The 23661-nt window shown below is 36.6% G+C and overlaps 1 protein-coding gene across 6 annotated transcripts in view; it reads left to right on the top strand.

The window, feature by feature from the left end:
* The window catches only part of TANC2 (tetratricopeptide repeat, ankyrin repeat and coiled-coil containing 2), a 308461-nt gene that overhangs the window by 37856 nt on the left and 246944 nt on the right, over positions 1–23661 (top strand). For all 6 annotated transcript variants that reach the window (XM_053930697.2, XM_053930694.2, XM_053930699.2 and 3 more), the window contains exon 2: positions 15410–15503. In XM_053930697.2, the coding sequence (XP_053786672.1) occupies positions 15437–15503 (67 nt within the window). In that variant the 5' untranslated portion in view covers positions 15410–15436. The remainder of the gene's footprint in view (positions 1–15409; positions 15504–23661) is intronic.

The raw sequence follows: 23661 nt of genomic DNA, 5'->3' as shown, positions 1-23661 counted from the left end.
TTGTTATGTTCCTCCTTGGGTCCAGCTTCTTTGGGACTCTCTGAGCTTCCTGGACTTCCTGGAAGTCTATTTCCTTTTCCAGATCGGGGAAGTTCTCCATTATTTGTTCAAATAAGTTTTCAATTTTTTGTTCTTCCTCTTCTCCTTCTGGCACCCCTATAATTCGGATGTTGGAACGTTTCAAGGTGTCCTGGAGGTTCCTAAGCCTCTCCTCATTTTTCCAAGTTCTTGTTTCTTCATTCTTTTCTGGTTGGATGTTTGTTTCTTCCTTCTGGTCCATACCATTGATTTGAGTCCCAGTTTCCTTCTCATCACTATTGGTTCCCTGTACATTTTCCTTTGTTTCTCTTAGCATAGGCTTCATTTTTTCATCTGTTTTTCAAATAGATTCAACCAAGTCTGTGAGCATATTGATAACCAGTGCTTTGAACTGTGCATCCGATAGGTTGGCTATCTCTTCATCGTTTAGTTGTATTTTTTCTGGAGCTTTGAAGTGTTCTGTCATTTGGGCCATTTTGTTTGTTTGTTTGTTTGTTTATCTTGGCGCGTCTGTTACTTTAAGGGGCGGAGCCTTAGGTGTTCACCGGGGCAGGGTAACACTGGTTGCTGCGCTGTGACGCTGTACGTGGGGGAGGGGCCGAGCGGGAGCAATGGCGCCCGCCTCACTCTCCTCCGGATTTCAATCTTTCACTCTGATACCCACAATCAAACTGGGTCACTCTGGTGCTGGTTCCCGAGTAAGTGGGCCTGTGCACACTCTAGGCCCCTGTGGGTCTCTCCAACAACCTCTCCTGTGAGGCTGGGAGTCTCTCCTGCTGCCGCCCCAATCCCCAGGGGTGCCCTCAATCAGAGGTTTGAGGCTTTATTTCACCGAGCTGGAGCCCTGGGTTGCACGCTCTGCTTCGCTGCCCACCGTTCGTCCAGTTTATCTGTGGGCGAATGTGGTGCCGCAGGGTGCTACCCGCTACTCTGCCTGCCCCGCTCTCCGCCACTCTGAGTCCGGCCCTCTGGGTTTATCTGTGCAAATGTGGGGCCGCAGGGTCTGCTAGTGCTCGGACTGCCTGCGCCATTTGTCCCACACTCCGCCAGTCTCAGTCCCGCCACAGCCACGCGAGTCCTCTCCACCCCATGCCCGTCTCCGCCCCTCCTACCGGTCTGGATGAATGTTTATTTTCTATTTCCTTGGTGTCGGTCCCCCTTGCTGTTCAATTCTCTGTCAGTTCTGGTTGTGCGAGGAGGCGCAGTGTGTCTACCTACACCGCCATCTTGGTTCTCGTCATGCCAGATTTTAAAAGAAACTTAATATGGTCCCTTAAATAATTGACTTGTGACAGACAGAGCCATCTTTTGAACATGTACTCAAAAATCCTGAGAGATCTGTAATTCTACTGTTTTCTTTTTACACGAATTGAATTCCACTCATGGAAGCAAGAGTGGGAATACATTACTCCTGCCTCATAGCTGCTTCTTTAATCCCCTCCCCTCCTTTTATTTTGGAAGATTGGTGAAATCAAAACTGTGTATCGCAACCTTTTGGAAGGGGCTAAAAGATGTGGGAAGTGGTCCCCTGAGTCCTCACAGCTTCTGATTGTATAAAATTAGCATACAGAAAGTATATCCTGAGCTTGTCCAGATATTGCACTCCATTTAATAACCAATAATATAGAGCTGATACTTTGAAGGAATTGTAGTTGGTCAGTCCAATGTATGTTTTTTCCAGTACCACCAAGCAGTTAATTGAATTCTGACATTATCTAGGGTCAGATCCCACAGGTTAAGGGCTCAGTATTACAACACTACCTCCCCCTTCCCAATCTACTTTAGATGCCAATTGTAAATCCAAATTGTAATCTGTGCTTCTGATTTATTGGCTAGAGATCAGAGGTTCTCAAGACCCTTCCTTGGGTTTCATTGATTTGCTAGAGTGGTTCACAGAATTCAGAGGAACATTTTATATGTGAGATTATACATTCGTTATAAAAGGAAATAACTTGGGAACAGCAAGATGGAAGAAATGCATAGGGCAAGATATGTGGGAAGGGGCATGGAACTTCCATATTCTCTAGGTGAGCTGCTCTCCCCGAATGTCCACCTGTTCACCAACCCGGTGGAAGCTCTCTGAACTCCATCGGTTTGGGTTGTTAATGGAGGCTTCACCACATATAAACACTGGATTTAATCAGCCCTTTAATTATGTGGTTGTTTCCCCTAGGGGCTTTGAAAAAGTCATCTGATTAACATAACAAAAGACACCTTTATTGCTGTCTTTTTGTAGGAAATTCAAAGGGTTTTAGGAGCTATGTGTCAGGAACTGTAGACAAAGACAAAATTTATATAATATATTTATTATAAAATCACAGTATCATAGTTGGTACCAAGTGGTGCATTGGTGTTGGTCAGGCTTGGAGGGCCTGGGCATACTGCTGAAGTAGTGACTTCTACTTCCTTAACCCTGAAATTTCTTTTAGAAATTCCAGGCTTTCCACAGTGCACCTCACCAGAGCCCCTTTCAGATTTTGTGAGTGTGTGTGTGACTCAAGTTAGCAAAGAGACCAACTGAAAAGTGGTTGTGACTTACTCATCATATTAATTTGATACGGTTCTTGTTCTTACTGAAACTTGCCAGCCCACCAGCCTCCGGGAAGGTGGAATATTTGAAGCAGTGCTGTGGAATTGAGTCCAAGGCAGTGTGGAGTCTGAGTAGTTCCAGTTTAGGGTTCAAAGTTTGTTTCTTGTTATGCCCCTTTCCAAACAACTGGGAGAGTTTCTTGGGATGGGTGTAATCTGTCAGGACATGCTATATTAGACAGAGTGGTACTAAACTAGGGTACCCTTACTAAGTAAGTGTCTGAGTCCTTCCTCCCTTCTGGAAAATGAGGGTTAGTCACTTTTCACTGCATTTATTATGGCTGCCAACACAGTAATATGCCTCTCTGAAGCCATTTCAGTCTTTTTAATTTTTTTAATGATTATTTCTTGTTTCTATTTAATGGAGGTCGTATCTTGTATTGTCTTTTGAATTTGAATTAAATCCTCTTAAAGGGCATCCCTTTCCTTTGATTAGGTGAATTATAAACTCCCTGAGGGAAGGGATTACTTTTTGTTCATTACTTTATCTTTAGCACCTTAGGACAGTACCTTGTTCTTGGTGGCATCCAAGTAAGTGTTTGTATGGATGAAGTTCCCTTTATTTTTCAACATTTTTAGACAATGTGTCTCGTATTGATATATGATATTTATCTATGTTTATCACCAGATATAGTATATGGGTTGGCCTTGGCTTTGCCATTCATTCATTTATTCATTATTTATTTGTTGAGTACTGTGGTTATTGAGCTCGAATAGAGCAGAAGTACTTAATAGTTAATTTGATTACATTATTATTACATAAATATTTTAATGAAGGGGGGGTATTATGCTCCTGTTTTGAATAACAGGTTGAGAAAAGGCTTTAGATATATAGGAAAGATTATTACTGAAAAGAAAATTGATTGTCCACAGTAAGATAGTGTAAGAAGATGTTGAGATATGAGCCTTCAGCCTTGATGGACCATTAAGAGGAGAATAGTCAATACTTCTCCTGAATGGTTTAGACCAGGTGTCACAGACATCAAAGCTTAGGGGTCATGTAGATAGCATAATGTTCATATCAGTTAAGTATATGACAATTAGAAACGATTGGGGCCTGAGGACGGGTTCTTTGTTATCCTCCTGCCGGAGATTCACTTGCCAGGAATTTTTTTTAATGAGTTCTCCTGACAGAGTTAACATTTTAAAATTTGGATATAAAATTTGGAAAAGTAGTATAAAATTTAGCCATATATTACTGTCATAAATCTAATTAGATCAAACTGCCATTTTCCACTTAGCTTCAATTTTGTGGAGTTTCTGTGTTAATATTTTATCACAATAAATTTTCTAGTGGTGTGTTAACTTGAATAAGAAAGTCATTTTACCAAAATGTAACTATGAGATGGGTAATTAGTTTTAAATAAGTATTATAATTTCATTCTTTATGCATTTCAGTCAAGTTTTATAAAATGTTATAGGACTAGCAAAGAAAAAAACTCTACTTCAAAAAGTGATCATTATAATTAATTTATTCCACCCATGAGCATTTTTCATTTAAATTAACTTTAGAATGTTATCTTTGCTTATTTTTAGGTGTGAGATTTTTATTCTTTTTGACTCCTATTTTTAGTATCTTAAATGATTTCTAATAATCTGTGCTTATAAAATTTTTTTCATTTGAAACTCTGAAGAAGTGTACATATATATTAGTAAGGTCTGTGCTAGGCAAAAGTTTGAAATACGACTAGAATTTTCTTAAAATTTGAACTTGCCTAGAATTTCTTTTTCTTTTCCTGACCATCTCTGGTGCATGATCACCCTAGGTATTATGCATTGTTCTAGTTCATTCACAACCTGGTCTTGTCTATTGAAACTTATATTGTGTTCCCTTACCTCTTTACCAGGTTACTACTATGATGAATCAAGTCTTTGCTCAGTTATTCATTCATTCATTTACTCATCCAAGAAGTGTTGAGAACCTCCCATGAGATAGGCATTGAGGATAAAAATAGTAAGATCAGGTTTCTCTATAAGCAATTTGATTTGGACAAATCAAATACAAACTGAGGAAATATAATTGATTAATTCAGAAAATATTGATTTGGTACCTACTGTTTACCAGGCATTATTATTCTCCAGTTATGGACTTGCAGCAATGAATTAAGCAAGCAGTTTCCATGCCCTTGTGAAGTTTCTGTTCTGTTGGGGGAACTGGCAATAAACAAATAGGTATACAACATATCATTTAGAGATAAGTATATGAAGAAAAATCAAGCATAAGAAGAGATGGGTGAGTGCTTTAGAACAGAAATCATACCAGAAAGTTGTCTCTCATTGAGTGAAAGCAGCTGGTCTTTTGTACCTTTGTGTGAATGAGTCATTGGTGGCTCTAGGCAGCCTAGAATAATTCTCTGGGGGCGGGGAGCAGCTCTTAGCCATTAACCCATGGGGGATGGGTGTACTGATACTTACTGTAATGGGGATCTATCTGGGTGGGACATCATAGTGTCCACTAAAACAGGATATCTTCCTTCCCTTCTCCATAAGTTTCGTCATTTTTCTTGGTGCATTTGTGGAGAATAATCCCAACCTATAACAGTAATTTTTTTTTAACTCACTAGATTAAGGTAAAATGAACTAAAGTATGTAATAGTGCCACAAAAAAGCATTATACATATTTAAAAAAAAAACCAAGTGGAATAATACTTCTAAGACTTCTAATTTGGATCATTATTTAGAAATTTCATAGTCTCAATTAATGCTTTAAATAGATTTATTAAGTGTTCCCTATTTAAGAATTGGCACTGAAGAGGAGCATAAAGAGCGTGTGTTCAAATATGGCCTTAAGCATTTATTAGCTGTACAACTGGGAATGCTATTTCACTTTTCTTTACCTTGGTGCCCTCCTTTGTAAGTGAAGCAAATACCATCCACCTTCAGGGTGTTTTGATGATTAAATGAGATCATGTATGTAGAATATTATATAAATATATATATATATATACATATATATTTATTTCTCACTTGTATCCACATAGAGAATCTCATATGTAAGAAAATTGTTCTTAATTCTCTTCTAAGAAAATACAAATTGAAGAGTTATAAGAGTTACTATTTAAATTTTATGGTAAGAGTAAATATTAAAAGTTCTCATCGCAAGAAAAACGTGTGACTACGTATGCTGACAGATGTTAGACTCATTATGGTGATCGTTTTGCAGTGCACACATATGATCACTATGTGTGCGCTTGAAGCTAATGTAGTGTTGTACGTCAGTTATACCTCAACAAAAAGATAAATTTTATGGTGTATTTTAAAACATGAAGTATATTTCATATACTTGCATATAACCCATAATTTTTCAAGTCTTTCAAATATTAGTGAAGTAAATATGTATTTATCAAACATGGAATTTCTTCTTCTCAGTCTCATAAAATAAGATTGGGGGAAAATTAAGAATAGTTCTCAAGATGTAAAGGGAATATTTAATGAATGCTTAAACTACTCTTTGTAGGATTCATTGTAATATTTATCTTCACTGATAAAAAGGGTAAGTTATTTTTTTTGATGTTCACCTTATTTCTTTATGTTTTACACTATATCTTGTGATCTTGCTAAAAATTCCCTTAATTCTAATAGTTTATAAATTCTTTTAGGTTTTCTAAGTAAATCACATTGTGGAAGTGGCATTTTAAAATTTCTTTCTTCCCATTCTTTATGCTTTCTATTTCATATTCTTAACCTTTTTGTACTGGCTAAGACTTCCAGGACCATGTTGAGTGCAAGTGGTGATAATAAGTGGTCCCATCCTTCAATCTCAGAGAATATTTGCAGTCATTTATCATTAAGTATGATCTTTGCCATAGGTTTTTTTGTTTTAAAGATAAAGTTTTGTAATATTAAGTAACTTCTCTTTTATTTCTAGTTTCATACTAGTTTTTAAAAAAATCATGAATGAATGTTGAATTTTATCAGTTGCTTTTGCTTTATCTATTGGTAATGATTTCTCTTGTTAATGTGGTTAAATTTTATTGATTTTAATGTATTAAATTATTTTTGGGAGAGAACCAAGATGGCGGCATAGGTAGACACACTGCGCCTCCTCGCACAACCAGAACTGACAGAAAATCGAACGGCAAGAGGGTCCAACACCAAGGAAATACAAAATAAACATTCATCCAGACCGGTAGGAGGGGCGGAGACGGGCACCGGGGTGGAGAGGACTCACGTGGCCGTGGCGGGACTGAGACTGGTGGAGTGTGGGACCAACGGGGCAGGCAGTCCGAGCACTAGCAGACCCTGTGGCCCCACATTTCCACAGATAAACCGAGAGGGCCGGACTCGGAGTGGCGGAGAGCGGGGCAGGCAGAGCAGTGGGTAGCACCCCAGGACCCCACATTCGCCCACAGATAAACTGGACGAACGGTGGGCAGCGAAGCAGAGTGCGCAACCCAGGGCTCCAGCTCCTGGAAATAAAGCCTCAAACCTCTGATTGAAAGCGCCCGTGGGGGCTGGGGCAGCAGCAGGAGAGACTCCCAGCCTCACGGGAGAGGTCGTTGGAGAGACCCACAGGGGCCTAGAGTGTGCACAAGCCCACCCACTGGGGAACCAGCACCAGAGGGGCCCAGTTTGATTGTGGGTATCAGAGTGAAAGACTGAAATCCGGAGGAGAGTGAGGCGGGCGCCATTGCTCCCTCTCGGCCCCTCCCCCACGTACAGCGTCACAGCGCAGCAACCAGTGTTACCCTGCCCCGGTGAACACCTAAGGCTCCGCCCCTTAAAGTAACAGAAGCGCCAAGACCAAAAAAAAAAAAAAAAAAAAATGCCCCAAATGACAGAACACTTCAAAGCTCCAGAAAAAATACAACTAAGCGACGAAGAGATAGCCAACCTATCGGATGCACAGTTCAAAGCACTGGTTATCAATATGCTCACAGAATTGGTTGAATCTGTTCGAAAAGTAGATGAAAAAATGAAGCCTATGCAAATAGAAACAAAGGAAAATGTACAGGGAACCAATAGTAATGCGAAGGAAACTGGGACTCAAATCAATGGTGTGGACCAGAAGGAAGAAACAAACATCCAACCAGAAAAGAATGAAGAAACAAGAACTCGGAAAAATGAGGAGAGGCATAGGAACCTCCAGGACATCTCGAAACGTTCCAACATCCGAATTATAGGGGTGCCAGAAGGAGAAGAGGAAGAACAAAAAATTGAAAACTTATTTGAACAAATAATGAAGGAGAACTTCCCTAATCTGGCAAAGGAAATAGACTTCCAGGAAGTCCAGGAAGCTCAGAGAGTCCCAAAGGAGCTGGACCCAAGGAGGAACACACCAAGGCACATCATAATTACATTACCCAAGATTAAACGCAAAGACCTACATCCAAGATTACTGTATCCAGCAAAGCTATCATTTAGAATGGAAGGGAAGATAAAGTGCTTCTCAGATAAGGTCAAGTTAAAGAAGTTCATCATCACCAGGCCCTTACTATATGAAATGTTAAAGGGAGTTACCTAAGAAAAAGAAGATCAAAAATAGGAGCAGTAAAAATGACAGCAAACTCACAGTTATTAACAACCACACATAAAACAAAAACAAGAGCAAACTAGGCAAACAACTAGAACAGGAACAGAACCATAGAGATCGAGATCACATGGAGGGGTGTCAATAGGGGAGTGGGAGAGGGAGAGGAGGGGAAAGGTACAGAAAATAAGTAGCATAGATGATAGGTGGAAAATAGACAGGGGGAGGGTAAGAATAGTGTAGGAAATGTAGAAGCCAAAGAACTTATAAGTATGACCCATGGACATGAACTATAGGGGGGAATGTGGGAGGGAGGGGGTGGGCAGGATGGAGTGGAGTGGGGGGGGAATGGGACAACTGTAATAGCATAATCAATAAATATATTTAAAAAAATTATTTTTGCATTTCTGGATAAACTCCCACATGGTCCTGATTCATATAATGGTAGATATGATTTTTACCTAGGATTTTTGCATATGTGTCAACAGAGAGGTCTGAAGTATTTCTTTCTTGTAACAATCTTGCTGTCTTTTGTTATCAAACTTATGCTGTCTTTTTTTTTGACTTTTTAAAATTGATTATGCTATTACAGTTGTCCTAAATTTTCCCCCTTTGCCTCCATCCACCCAGCAACCCCCACCCCCTCCAGCAGTCACCCCTCCTTTGTTCATGTCCATGGGTCATGCATATAAGTTCTTTGGCAACTCCATTCCCTATACCTGCTTTTAACATCCCCCTGGCTATTCTGTACCTACCAACTTGTGCTTCTTAATCTCTTCACCTTTCCCACATTTCCCCAGACCCCCCTCCCCACTAGCCGCCATGCCATTGATCTCCATATCTATGATTCTGTTCTGCTTGTTTAGTTTGTTTTTTAGATTCAGTTGTTGATAGTTATGTATTTATTGACATTTTAATGTTCATATTTTTAATCTTCTTTTTCTTAAATAAGTTCCTTTAACATTTCATATAATAATGGATGGTGATGATGAACTCCTTCATCTTTACCTTGTTTGGGAAGCACTTTATCTCCTCTTCGATTCTAAATGATAGCTTTGTTGGATAGGGTAATCTAGGTTGTAGGTCCTTACTTTTCATCACTTTGACTACTTCTTGCCAGTACTTCTAGTCTGAAAAGTTTCTTTTGAGAAATCAGCTGACAATCTTATGGAAAAACTTCTTTGCAGGTAATTATCTGCTTTTCTCTCACTGCTTTCAGATTCTCTCTTTGCCTTTAACCTTTGGCATTTTAATTATGATGTGTCTTGGTGTGGTCTTCTTTACATCCTTCTTGTTTGGGACTCTCTATGCTTCCAGGACTTGCATGTCTATTTTTTTCACCAAGTTGGGGAAGTTTTCTTTCATTATTTTTTTCAAATAGATTTCCAACTTCTTGCTCTTTCTCTTCTCTTCCTGCCACACCTGTCACCCCTGCGTGCAAATGTTAGAATATTTGAAGTTGTCCCATAGGCTCCTTACACTGTCCTCGATTTTTTGGATTCTTTTTTCTTCTTGCTGTACTGACTAGATGTCTTTTTGTTCCTTACGTTCCAAATTATTGATTTGATTGTTGGCTTTATTCACTCTGCTGTTGATTCCCTGTAAATTGTTCTTTATTTCAGTTAGTATCCATTTCTGCCTGGCTCTTTTTTATGCTGTTGAAGTACCCACTGAGTTCCTTGAACATCTTTACAACCAGTGTTTTGAACTCCTCATCCGATAGATTGCTTATCTTCATTTTGTTTAGTTCTTTTTCTGGACTTTTGTTCTATTTTTTCATTTGGACCGTATTTCTTTGTCTTCTCATTTTGGCAGCCTCCCTGTGTCTGTTTCTATGTATTAGGTAGGGCTGCTATGATTCTCTGTCTTGGTAGTGTGGCCCAATGTAGTAGGTATCCTATAGGGTTCAGTGGCACAGAGACTCCCCTTTCTCCCAAGCTGTGTACTTGAGGTGCTTCCTCTGTATGGGTTGAGTACTCCCTCCTCTTGTAGATGACTCAATCTGATTGCTGTCAGTAGATTAACAGGAGGGATTTACCCAGTCCACACAGCTGATAGGACTGGCTGTAGCCCCTGGCCAGTAACTGCCTCCCTCCATGGCTTGTGGAAGTGGTGGGGTGGTGCTCCAATGTGGTCTGTATAGGTCCACTGGGTGCACAGGCTCTGGGGTTTCCCTGGTGGTGCACGCCAAGGTCAGCCTCCACTTGTGTTCTGTCTGGGGCCCCTAGGCGTAAGCTATAAAGTGATATACAAATGGCTGTTGCTAGTGTTGGGCCTGAGGCCACTCAGCGTTAGGGGGAGGCAGGGCTGGGCTCAGTTGTTGCTTGTTTGAATGGATTTAGGAAGGTTTGAAACCTGCATGTAACCTAACCCTTCACATGGAAAAGTTACTGTTACAAGAGTGGGAGGGTTGCTTGGGTGGGCCCCTAAGTTGGATGGGGCAGACTCTTAGGTAATCTGCGGGTGGGGTTTACAGTGTGTGCCAGGTTGATGGAAATTTGGATGTGGTGCCACCGCACTGTGGCTCTGTGTAGGGAAGGGCTCAGAAAAGGTATGATGGCTGCTGTCTGCAGTTCCATCTGGGAGGAAGCTGTCCTCAGATCTTTCTTTGATGACAGATACTTCAGTTCTTCCTCATATACCACTTGTGCCCTTCAAGCTGCTGCCCGGTGCTGGACCCCAGAGGGAGTGAGTCTGAGTAGATCTGTGTGTGGGTTGAAGGCTGTTTAAGAGGAGAGGCCTGAGAATCCTGCAGTTTCTTTTGCTGACCCAACCCCCACTGGTTTTTTCAGCCAGAAGTTACAGGGACTTATCTTCCTGGCACTGAAACCCTGGCCTAGGTGGTCTGGTATGGGGGTGGGATCCCTCACTCTCGAGATATCTCCCTTTTATATCTACCACACGTGAGTTTGGAACCAGCTGGCTCCGCATCTCCGTCCCTCCTACCTGTGTTGATGAATGTGGCTTCTTTAATTCCTTAGTTGTCAGACTTCCATACAGCTCAATTTTCTGATGGCTCTGCGTGATGGTTGCTCTATATTTCAGTTGTAATTTTGCTATAGTTGTGTGAGGAGTTGATCCACATTTACCTACGCCTCCATCTTGACCAGAAGTTCCAAGCTTATTCTATCTTTAGAAAACACATTTGGAAGTGTTCCCTATTTTTCTACTCTCTGTAACAATTTGTGTGAGATTGGTATTATTTTTTCCTTAAATACTGGTAGAATGCAATGTTGAAATTATCTGGGCCAAGAGTTTCCATTGTTGGAGTGTCTTTTTACCTTACATAAAAAATTTCAAACATATAGAAAATGTAACATAATTTTAGTCCATACATGTACTCCCACTAGTTAGAATCTACTGTTAACATTTTGCTGTAATTGCTTTATACATATCTACCTTCCCATTCCTCTATTTATCCATCATTTCATTTTATTTTCAATGCATTTCAAAGTAATTGGAGACATCAGCATGCCTTTCTTTAAATATTCATTGTGAATATCATTACGTATAGTTCAGTATTTGTTTATTCTTTTGAGGTAAAATTTATTTGCAATGGTGATACATAAATCTGATGTGAACATTTGCCGAGTTTTGACAAATGCATAGATTTGTGCATCCCAAGCTCCCTCAAGATACAGAATATTATCCTGGAAAGTTTTCTTGTGCCTTTTCTCAGTTAATCCTCGCATCTACCTTTAAGATATGAACATTCTGATTTTTTTCTGCCATAGATTACAGCATATACTTTTATGTAACAGTCTTTCACTCAGCATATTATATTTTGAGATTTATCTATATTGTTGAATATCTGAATAGTTCGTACATTTTTATTAAGTAGTATTCCATTGTATGAAAAAATCCCACAGTTTATCCATTTTCCTGTTGATGGACACCTGGGCTAGTTTTTGGCTGTTTTGAATAAAGCTGCTTTGAACATTGCTCTACTAGTTTTTTGTGCACATATATTTTGATTTCTTTTGGATGAAAATGTGTGTGTGTGTGTATACATACACACTTAGTTTTATAATAAATAACTAGACTTTTCTCCAAAGTAGTTGAACCATTATACTCCTAAAACGATATATTAAGGGTTTCAGTTGCTCGCCATCCTGGTGAGTATTTGATATTGTCAGTATTTGATAAAGCTAGCTTTTAAGAGCCTGAGAATATAGTGGTAGCTCATTGTGATTTTAATTTTCCCAATGACGAATATATATAATGTCGAGCTCTCTTAATATGTGCTAACTATTCATATATCTTTAAAAAATTTCCTATTCAAATCTTTTACTCATTTAAAAAATGTCTATTATTGAGTTGTAGGTGTTTTTATATATCTTGGATATCAGTTCTCTGTTAGATATATGTTTTGTGAATAATTTTTCCCAGTTTGTAACTTGCTTATTCATTTTCTTAATGTTATTTTTGATCAGCAGATGTTTTAAAAAAATTTTAATGCAGTCCAAATACATCAGCTTTTTCTTTTATGGTTATTACTTTTTGTGTTCTAAGAATCCTTTGTCTACCTCTAAATAATGAAGACTTTCTGTGTTTTCTTCTAAAAGTGTTATGATTTTAATGTTTATGTGATGTTTGTTGTTTGATTTATTTTGAATTAACTTTTATGTATAATGTGAGACTGATCAAGGTTAACTTAAAAAAAAGAGTATCTATTTATCCCATCATCATTTGCTGGAAAGACTTTCCTTTACCTATTCATGACTTTGTTGAAAACAAATGCTCTAAATGTAGTTCTATTTTTGGACTACCTAGTCTGTTCCATTGATCTACATGTTGATACTCAATGCCATTACTATACTGTCACAATTACTTGAGCGTTAGAGCAGTCTTGAAATCAGGTCATATAAGTGTTCCAGCTTTTTTGTTATTTTCCAGGATTGCTTTGGATGTTTCCTAGGCTCTTTGCATTACCATATGCATTTTAGAATCAGCTTCTCAGTTTCTACAAAAAATACCTCCTGGAATTTGACTGAGATTGTATTGTCTCTTTAGAACAATATAGGGAGAATTGGCATTTTAACAATATTGAACATTCCAATCTATAAACATGGTATATATCCATGTATTTTAGGTCTTCTTTAATATTTTTATAGCAATATTTTATAGTTTACAGTGTCATTTGTTGAGGAGTTTTTGGTCTTATGTTCATGAGGTATGTGATTTATAATTTTTTTCTTGTAATTTCTGTTAGGTTTTGGCAGTAAGATCATGCTACCCTCATAAAATGTATTGGGAAGTATTACTTCTACATTCCTTTAAAAAATTTTTTATATCAATTTGTGTGTGTATGTGTGTGAGTGTGTGTGTGTGTATGTGTGTGTGTGTGAGAGAGAGAGAAAGAGAGAGAGAGAGAGAGAGAGAGGGAGGGAGGGAGGGAGAGAGAGAGAGATGTGAGAGAGAAATGTTGCTTGGTTGCCTCCCATACATGAGTTATATGCCCTGTTACTGGGGATCAAATGATCAACTCTTTGGTTTATGGGACAATGCTCCAACCCAGCGGTCCCCAGTCTTTTTGGCACCAGGGACCAGTTTTGTGGAAGACAATTTTTCCACGGACCAGTGGGGGGATGGTTTCTGGATGGTTCATGCTCATTACATTTATTGTGTACTTTATTTCTATTATTATTACATTGTAATACATAATGAAATAATTTTACAACTCACCACATACTTACCAAAACTGTGACTGAGGCAAATGTGCCATGTGGGAAAGAGACACGGATGGAAGTGGTAAATAAATGGGTGGGCCATGTGTGGACTGAAATAAGTGTTGGATTCTGACTTAAAACTTGCCATCAGATGCAATTTAATTGTCACTTGCCATTCACTGATAGGGTTTTGATATGAGTCTGCAAGCAATTGATTTATCATGGTCTCTGCAGTCAAATCTCCCTGCTAATGATAATCTGTGTTTGCAGCTGTGTCCCAGCACTAACGTCACTGCTTCAGCTCCACCTCAGATCAGCAGGCATTAGATTCTCAACTTAGATCCCTCAGATGCGAGGTTCACAATAGGGTTCGAGCTCCTGTGAGAATCTAATGCTGCAGCTGATCTGACAGGAGGCAGAGCTCAGGCAGTAAAGCAAGCAATAGGGAGCGGCTGTAAATACAGATGAAGCTTTGCTTGCTCATCTCCCGCAGCTCAACTCCTGCTGTGTGGCCTAGTTCCCGGGGGCTGGGAGACCCCTGCTCCAATCAACTGAGCTACATCGGCCAGGACAATATTTGGTATTCTTCACCAGAGAAATAATCTAGCCCAACAGTTTTCTCTGTTAAAAGTTATCTTTCAGTATACTGATTGTTGTTTTTTAAATGTGTTTATTTTTTCCTTTTGCTGCTTAAAATGTGGCTGTATATCTCTCATTAATGTTAAAAAAATTTTTTTGGTTGTTACCACCCAAATTTTTCTTTCTTATTTTCTCTCTTCTTCTGGGATTTCATTGATAATGTACATTGGAACCTTTCAGTGGATTCCACATGCCTCTTTCACTCATTTCTATATTTTCAACCTTCACCTCTGTGCTGTGGTTTGGATATTTTCTGTTAACCTCTGTTCTAGTACATTGGTTCTGTTCAATCTGCTTAAGGCACCAAGTACTGACAACACTTTTGGGTAATTTTGTTACGAAGAGCAAGGATATAGGTGCAGTAATTGGACCATGTGGGAATAAAGAGAGGGGCTTGCTTGTTTGTTCTTGATTAGGACACATTAGCATATTTACGTTATGATTGGAATAATTCAGTAGAGAGAGAAAAATTAAAACTGTGTGAGAAAGAAAAGATCATTGTTGTATAAAAGTCCTTGAGAATATAAGAGGACATAATCCAAAGCACAATTAGTTGAATTTTTCTTTGATAGGAGTAGGACATAAAGAGGAAAGGCACTGATTCATATATGTCAGTAGTTGTATGAGGTAGAATTCTGGCTTGATCAATGAAAAATACACAGTGGCTGTAAGTTTCCAGACTCTTAAACTTTGGCTGTATGTGTTGGGCATATGGGAAAATTGCCCAATAAATAGAGAGTCAAATGAAAAGATAGACTGTATTTATAGCTACCTAATTCTGTTTTCTGTTTCAATGTACCATCAGTGATAGGTACCTTTTTCTCTTAGGGTACCCAGAGTATTATACTTTTAAGGAAATATTTAAATGTTTAATTACATTAATTAAATGCTTTTGTCATAGTTGAAATTTCTGTACTATATTTTTAAACATAGTTAATTCCTTACAGTGCATTTAAAATTAATTCTGAATTTCTAATATGACTTCCCACATTTTCTTTTGCAGTTTTGTGAGTACCGGAATAGTACAACCATGTTTCGGAATAGTCTCAAGATGCTTCTTACTGGAGGGAAATCAAGTCGTAAAAACAGATCAAGTGGTAAGTGACTGTGCTACATTTATTCTGTGTGATATTTTAGAAAAGGAAGTTCTTTTAGGGATCTGAATTAATGCTACAATATTTCTTTATTAAATGGCTTAATTTAGAAAACAAAGTTTACATTTCATTTTTATAGGCTGTCATACTCTTTGAAAGGTAGGAACACTTGAATACTTATCAGGAACAGTCAGGTAAAGGAAAAGTATGTGAAGAAAAATATTTATTTCTAATATGTGAGGGTAGTGCTTCTGGGCACTGTTTATTAAAAACCTTCTAGATCTAAATTTATTTTTTGAATTAACATGTGGAATTATTTTAAGTCCTAGGTACTTTTTGGGGAGTGAGACTGTAAAAACAGGATCTACCCTCAAAGGGTTGTACAGAAAGTGAAATAATAAATTGAAGACTTACAGTCATGAAAATAAAGTTTATAAACTTTTTTTAAAGAAGAAAGGGGTAGTTCTTAGGCTTTAATTGTAAATATAAACCCAAAATGTACGTATACTTTTGGGGGACAAATATTGAAGAAAAATATACTGAATGTTTGTTTTCTGTTAATGGGTTATATTTATTATAGTCTTTGAATATTTTTAATTTCTTAATTTTGCTGCATTTTACAAATTTACATTGTAGTATATTCATTATCATTCACTTCAAAATGTTTTTAAACTCCCCTTGTGATTTCTTCTTGACCAATAGATATTGAAAGTATAATTGTTAATTTTTAAACAGTTGATAATTTCCTGGTTATCATATCATTAACGTAGCTTAATTATACTGTTCTCAAAGAACCTGTCCTATGATATTTTATTCTTTTGAAAGTTTTTGAGATTTGCCTTACAGCCCATATATGATCAATTTCGGTGAATGTGTCTGCGCCTGAAGATAATGTGGATTCTGAATTATTGGGTGTGTTGTAGGTCAATTTGGTTAATATTTTATATCCTCACTTATTTTTTAAAAATTATTTGTGAGAAGGGTGTGATTAAATCTCACAGTATGATTGTGGAACTGTCTTGTTTCTCCTAGTTCCTGACAGGTTTTGCTTTATGTATATGGAAGCTATCTTACTAGATCCATTGAAGTTTAGAATGACTATATATTCCTGTTGAATTGACTATTTTTACCATAATGAAATGCCCCTCTTCATTTCTAAAACTGCCTTTTGTTTGAAAGTTGACTTTGTCTAATATTAGGATAGCTAGCCCAGTTTTCTTTTGATTATTAGTGTTTGCAAGGTATTATTTGTTTCATTCTTTTACTTGAAACATTTCTATATGCTATACTGTTACAGCATATAGTTTAGTTTTCTTTTTTCATTCATTTGGACAAGTTTTGTCTCTTAAGGGTGATGTTGGTTCATCTATACTTGTTCAACCAATGATGTATTTGGGTTTATGTATAACATTATTTTGTGCTTTCTACTTGTCCTGCCTGTTCTGTGTTTTTTTCCTCTCTCCTTTCATGCTTTATTTTGGATTGATCAAAACATTTTTTATTATTCCCTATCACCCCCTATTGACTTGGAAATTATATACTTTATAATTCTTTCAGTGTTAACCTTAAAGATTTAAGATTTATCGGTTTGATATCAATTGGTACTCTTGAAAGAACCTTAGATTCTTTTTACCCGTATGTATTTTAAACTACATAAGACATTATTGTTGTTGTTTATATTCACTATTATTTAGATTTACCCATATATTGACCTTTCATTGATTTCCATTCCTTCCTGCATTCCTCATTTTCTAGAGAGGATAACCTTTCTTTTTGCCTGGAGCACACCCTTTACAATTTCCTTTAGTTGGGATTTCCTTGTGGCAAATTTACTTTAGTTTTTGCCTATCTGAAAATGCCTTTATTTTTTGCAGAATATTTTTGCTGAGAGTAGAATTCTAGGTTGATAATTGTTTTTTTTTCCAAATATTGTTCATTGTCTTCTGGCTTCTTGAATTATTTCTGGTGAGAAACCAACTGTCAGCTTAAAATTGCTGCCTCTTTAAAGGTAATCTATCTGTTTTCTCTTTGTTTTCTCTTAGTTTTCTAGATTTACATTGATGTGTATATGAGTGGTTTTCTTTTTATCTGTCTTTGTCTTCTATTTATTTATGTTTGTAGGGCTTGTTGAATCTGTGGCTTGATGTCTTTCACAATTTTAAAAAGCTATTATTCATTATCTCTTCAAATTTTAATTTTTTTTACATTTTTCTCTCTTCTTTCTAGGACTCCAGTGATATATTTGATAGGCCACATGCATATCATCTATGTCTCTTACACTCTCTTTCTATCCTTTCTCTCTATACTTTATGCTGGAAATTTTATTTTGATATGCTTTATCCTGGATATTTTGTTTTCATATATTTTATAGTTCATTAATCCACTCTTCTCTGGTATATAATCTACTCTTAACCATATTCAGTTCTTAATTTTAGGTTTTTTTAAGATTTTATTTATTTATTTTTAGAAAGGGGGGAGGGGGCGAGAAAGAGGGAAAGAAACCTCAATGTGTGGTTGCCTCCCACTGGGGACCTGGCCCCCACCACCCAGGCACGCGCCCTAACTGGGAATCGAACCAGCAACCCTTTGGTTCGCAGGCCAGCACTCAATCCACTGAGCCACACCAAGCTAGAGGGCTTAATTTTAGTTTTTATATATTTCAGTTTTAGAACTTCCATTTGCTTTTTTACTTTCTTTTAAATTTAGAAATAATTTTAAGTTTATCAAGAGGTTGTAACAGTAGTACAAAGAACTCCACAGATTCACAAATTAATTACTTTTCACTGCATTTGCTTTATCATTCTCTCCATACACATAAACAGTTTTCCTCTCTCCACCACTCTACCCTTTCTTGCTCTCACTTAAAAAAAAAATTACTTGAGAGTAAGTTAAATATATCATGCCATTTTAATCCTAAAATTCTCAGTGTGTATTTCTTAAGGACCAGGAAATTCTTTTATATAACTGCAGTAATAGTTGTCAACCTCAGGCAGTTAAGCATTGTTACAATACTTTTACCCAATCTATTGTCTGTTTTCCAAATTTTGTCAGTAATTTCCATTATAGAATTTCCCCCCTTGCTTTCCAAGATTCAGTCCAGGGTAAGGTATTATTGTATGTCACTTATTATATATTTTTATTCTCAATGTTCCTTGACATTTTGAAGAATAAAAGCTCTCTTAAAAAAATAGAATATTCCTAATTTGGGGTTTGTTTGATTTTTTTTTTTTTATGATTAGATTCAGGTTATAATCTCTGGTCTGAATGTTACATAAATGTATGTTGTTTTCTTTTTGGGATACTATAGCTGGAGGCATACAATGTCCATCTGTCACTCATTAGTGATTTTGATGACCAAATCAAGGTGCTGTCTAATTTTTTTAAAATAAGCCTTCCATTTTGGGTTAATTGTAGATTTACAGAAAAGTTGCAAAGGTAGTACAGAGAATTGTTATATACTCCTTGCCCAGTTTTCCCCATTGTTACATTTTTATATTTCTGTGGTACATTTGTCAAAACTGAGAAACCATTGATATATTACTATTAATTAAACTCCAGACTTTTATTTTGATTTCATTAGCTTTTTCATTAATGTCCTCATTCTGTTCCAGAATCCAATCCAGAGAACTACCTCATGGTCAGTTATTGTGTCTCCCTAAACATCCATTGATATGGCAGAAGACAAATAATAACTAACATCAAGCCATGGTCACCTTTTGATTGTGTGTATGTGTGTGTTCTCTCATATATATGTGTCAGTGATCCAAGCTGCCTCCAAATTGAACATTAAAGAAATGGCGTTTATCCTTTTGTTTTCTAGCTTAGAATGATGATATTCTTAGACACCTTCAGTTATTCACTTTTTAAAAAAAATCCTCACCTGAGGATATGTTTTTGTAGATTTTAGAGAGAGAGGACAGGCGGCAGGGCGGGAGTAGCGGAGAGAGAAAGAAAGAGAAAGAAACATTAATGTGAGAGAGAAACATTGATCGGCTGCATTCTGTATGCGCCCTGACCAGGGACCAAAACCGCAACCTAGGTGTGTGCAGTGACTGGGAATCACATTCTCAGCCTTTTGGTGTACAGGATGACACTCCACCCAACTGAGCCACCCAGCCAGGACCCGCTGTTCACTTTCGACACCAGCACCAGCCTTTTCTCTCACTTCACAATAATCACTTTATAACAGATGACCAGTAGAAACCAGTAGAGCCCTATTAAGATGCAGATGTTGGATAATCTTCTTGACCTGAGTGACTCATTTCCACATACTGCCCTTGCTAGAGGTAAAGCATCAAATTCATGCTTTAGCAAAGTTACAAATTACTGTATTTAAGACTTTTGAGTAACTACTGCTCTAGTAGATACTGTATTATTAAATCCATACATTTCAAGGTTCTACTACAGTATTAAAGTTAATTCCTTTGATTTACTAGGTAACTAATTATATCAGTAAGGATTTGGGGGGGGTCTTAATTTAGTATTTGTTTTTCTCTGTGGTTTTTCTTGTATAATGCTTATAATTTAGAGTAATTGTAAGTTAGAGTAGTTATAAAAATAGTGATTTGTATTCTGTATGGAAAGAACCCTATTTGTAGAGAAGCAGTAAATTTTTTCAAACATACTCCAAGGCAAGAATTTCAAACAATAAATTGTACATTGAAAGGAAAAATGTGACATTATTAGTGTTTTTATCATTACAGTTTTTTCTGTAGTCATTAATGAATAATTGGATGGCTATTTTGTCTTCACATTAACTTTGGCTCATGGCTTATTTTTAAGATTAATAAGGTAAGATTTCTCATAGGCATAATCATTTACTTTGTTTTGGGAAACCAACTTAGTATTTAGTTTAAAAAGCATTTGTAAAAATGTTAAATTACCTATTCTAATTAACTTTCAAATAGTTGATCTGAATTTTTGTGGGGGCCACTAGATAAATATTTCATTATTTTGATTTTATATCAAGTAATAGCAAATGAATTTTCTCAGGCAAAGTTTTCCCCCTAAGGGCATGTGGATATATAAACTTCATTTATAACTTCATTCAAATTTATGAAGTAGAAATCGTTTCTGATGAATGGAGGACTAGGTACTCCTAAGTTTTGTGAAAACATAAATGTGTGACTTTTTTGAATTATCAGTTAAAAGGAAAATATGTTTCTGTGTTTACTAAAAGTTAAATGTTTATATATGTCTTAACTCATCATAACTTTGTTATTTAAAATCATGCAAGTAATTAGTAAAAGTTCAAATATGCTTCTTTGATACAAGTAATGTAATTATTTGTATCCTTGTCTTGTTGTTTTGGTAAAGCATCATTCAGGTATGAGGGGGAAAAATACTGTCCATTTCAGGTATTCAAGAACTAAGAAAGTAGCCTAAGTATAATATAGCTGTTAGGACAAAAATAAAATTACTCAAGGTTGTCTCCTAGCAAAATAAAAAATAAATGTGATGAAAGCAGGAGATGCAGAAAAGAAACTGAGCAAGTAAAACTTACAGTTAAATAGAAATGCTGATAAGGTACTACAACAAGTAGAATTTAGTTCAGGAATGCAAAGATGTTTTTATATCAGGACATTAACAGAAGTTTGTAAGTTAAAAAAGAATTTAAAAACCATATTAATGTATCATTATATATTTTTAAAAGCATTTTATAAAACTGAACAGCCATTAAAAACATTAAAATAGAAAAAGGATGATTTAATTAAATGAACTGGAGAGCATTATGCTAAGTGAAATAAGCCAGGCGGTGAGGGACAAATACCATATGACCTTTAACTGGAACATAATCAACAAAAGAAAAAAGCAAACAAAATATAACCAGAGACATTGAAATTAAGAGCATTGTAACAATAGCCAGAGGGGAATGGGGAGGGGATAGTGGGGAGAGGGGCCTATAGGAGCTACTATAAAGGACACAAGGACAAAATCAAGGGGGAGGGTAGAGGTGGGGGGAAAAAAAAGATTATTTACCAAATGCAACATCTAAACATACTAAACAAAGAAATGTAGCAGCCAATTCTTAAAACAGAAACATGTAGAGATTTCTTTTTTTTTATTTTTGAAAGATTTTATTTATTTATTTTTAGAGAGAGGAAGGGAGGGAGAAAGAGGAGAGAAACATCAATGTGTGATTGCCTCTCCTGCATCCCACTGGGGACCAGGCCCGCAACCCAAGCACGTGCCCTGACTGGGAATTGAACCAGTGACCCTTTGGTTCTCGTGCTGGCATTCAATACACTGAGCCACACCAGCCAGGGCTAGAGATTTCTTTTATTACTACTCTTTTTCAGAATTGTTTGGAAGGTTCTAATATACAATAAAGACAAAATAAAATGACATATAAATATTGGAAAACAAAAGACTGTCATTTTTACTTTTAAATGAGGTAAAAGCCTCAGAGACTCTGGTAAATGTCTACTAGAGATAATAATATAATTTGGGAAGGTGATTGGTACTTTTGTTCTACCAATATTTACTAATAAATGTAAATGAGAAAAAATTACATTCATAAAATTACATAACAACCATCAGATTCTGATGAAATTTGAGAAACCTTATTGGAGTGTATAAGATTTAGACAGATGGAAAGACATACCATGTTTCTTCTGGGTTAACACATTTATTGCAGAATTTATTGCAGTTCCATTCAGGAAAATCACAGGCACATTTTTAGCTGGATAAAATAACTTCCAAATTCTATGAACGAATAAATGCGAATAATTAAGGATGAAAAAAATAATTGATTTTGGTGGAGGTATGACTTATAAGATATTAAAACTAACTGTAAATACATGGTCACATGGTTAGATAAATAAGCTGGATATGTCTAGGGCAGAAAGTGAGGAAAACCATGGTATTAATGAGGCCAGAGCATTATTGCTACTTCATTTTGTGGAACCGTCCAATGCATTGTAGGACACATTTCCATTATAACCAAAAGATATCTTCTAAATTTTCATATAGAGTTTGCCCTTAATTGGGGACCTGAGCTAGCGCTATAATGACAGCATTTGATTTTATGTTTTCTTGCATCACTGGTATTACCTTAAATGCTTGGGGCACTGATACTTAGTTCTATGTTTAATGACTTGTTCATGGTGTATTATTTCCCCATGTGCTTTCTAAGGTGTGCTTATAAGTTCATCTCAGCTAAGAATTGCTTTCTGTGGGGATACTGTACTGTTGACTGTTGAATGCGCTGATACAGGCCATGGATTGATTTTTTAAAGTGGTTTATTGTGGTAAAATACATATAACATGAAGTTCACCACTTTAACCATTTTTAATTGTACAATTTAGTGACATTAATTACATTAACAGTGTTGTGCAACCATCACCCCTGTTTATTTCCCCAAATTTTACATCACGCCAAAGATGAAGTCTGTACTCACTAAGTGTTATTCCCCCTTTCTCTTTCTCTCCAGCCCCCGATACCCAATTTCTGTCTCTGTGAATATGCCTTTTCCAGATATTCCACAGAAGTGCAATCATACTATTTTTGTTCTTTCGTGTCTAGCTTATTTCATCTAGCGTGTTTTCAAAGTTCATTCCTGATGTGGTATGTATCAGAACTTCATTCTTTTTTATGACTGAATAATATTCATTTGTATATATATGCCACATTTTGTTTATCCATTTATCTGTTAATAGACAGTGGAGTTACATAGTCAGTAGTTACTTTAAGGAAGATAACTGTGGCATCAGTATATAAAATGAACTGCAGTGAGTAGACTAATGAGAGATGATGAAATGGCTAAAGGACTAAAGAGGATACACAAGGAAGACATTTCTGAGGTAAAATAGAAAGAATTTAGTTACTAGAGTGGCTGGGAAAAGAAGAGAATGAAGGAAATAAGTAGTTCTGAAATTTCTGGCTAGAGAGACTGGCTAATGTGACATTGCATTATTCTACACCCACATTATGTAGGGGGCACTTGAGAGGCAGCCACACACTGATGTTTCTCTCCCTTTCTTTCTCTCTCCTTTCCTCTCGCTCTAAAATAAATAAATAAAATCTTTAAAAAAAAAGACTTCACCTTTTTTTAAAAAAAGATCATATATTGAATGATTAACTATCCAGACACATTGTTACCTTTTGTACTAAATTTTGCTTTCAGATGTAATTTACTTAACTCCAAGGTTTATTTCCATT

Source organism: Desmodus rotundus, chromosome 9 (genome assembly GCF_022682495.2).
Source record: "Desmodus rotundus isolate HL8 chromosome 9, HLdesRot8A.1, whole genome shotgun sequence".
Classification (NCBI taxonomy): domain Eukaryota; kingdom Metazoa; phylum Chordata; class Mammalia; order Chiroptera; family Phyllostomidae; genus Desmodus; species Desmodus rotundus.
The sequence above is the reverse complement of the archived record's forward strand: the minus strand, read 5'-3'. Positions and strand labels throughout refer to the sequence as shown.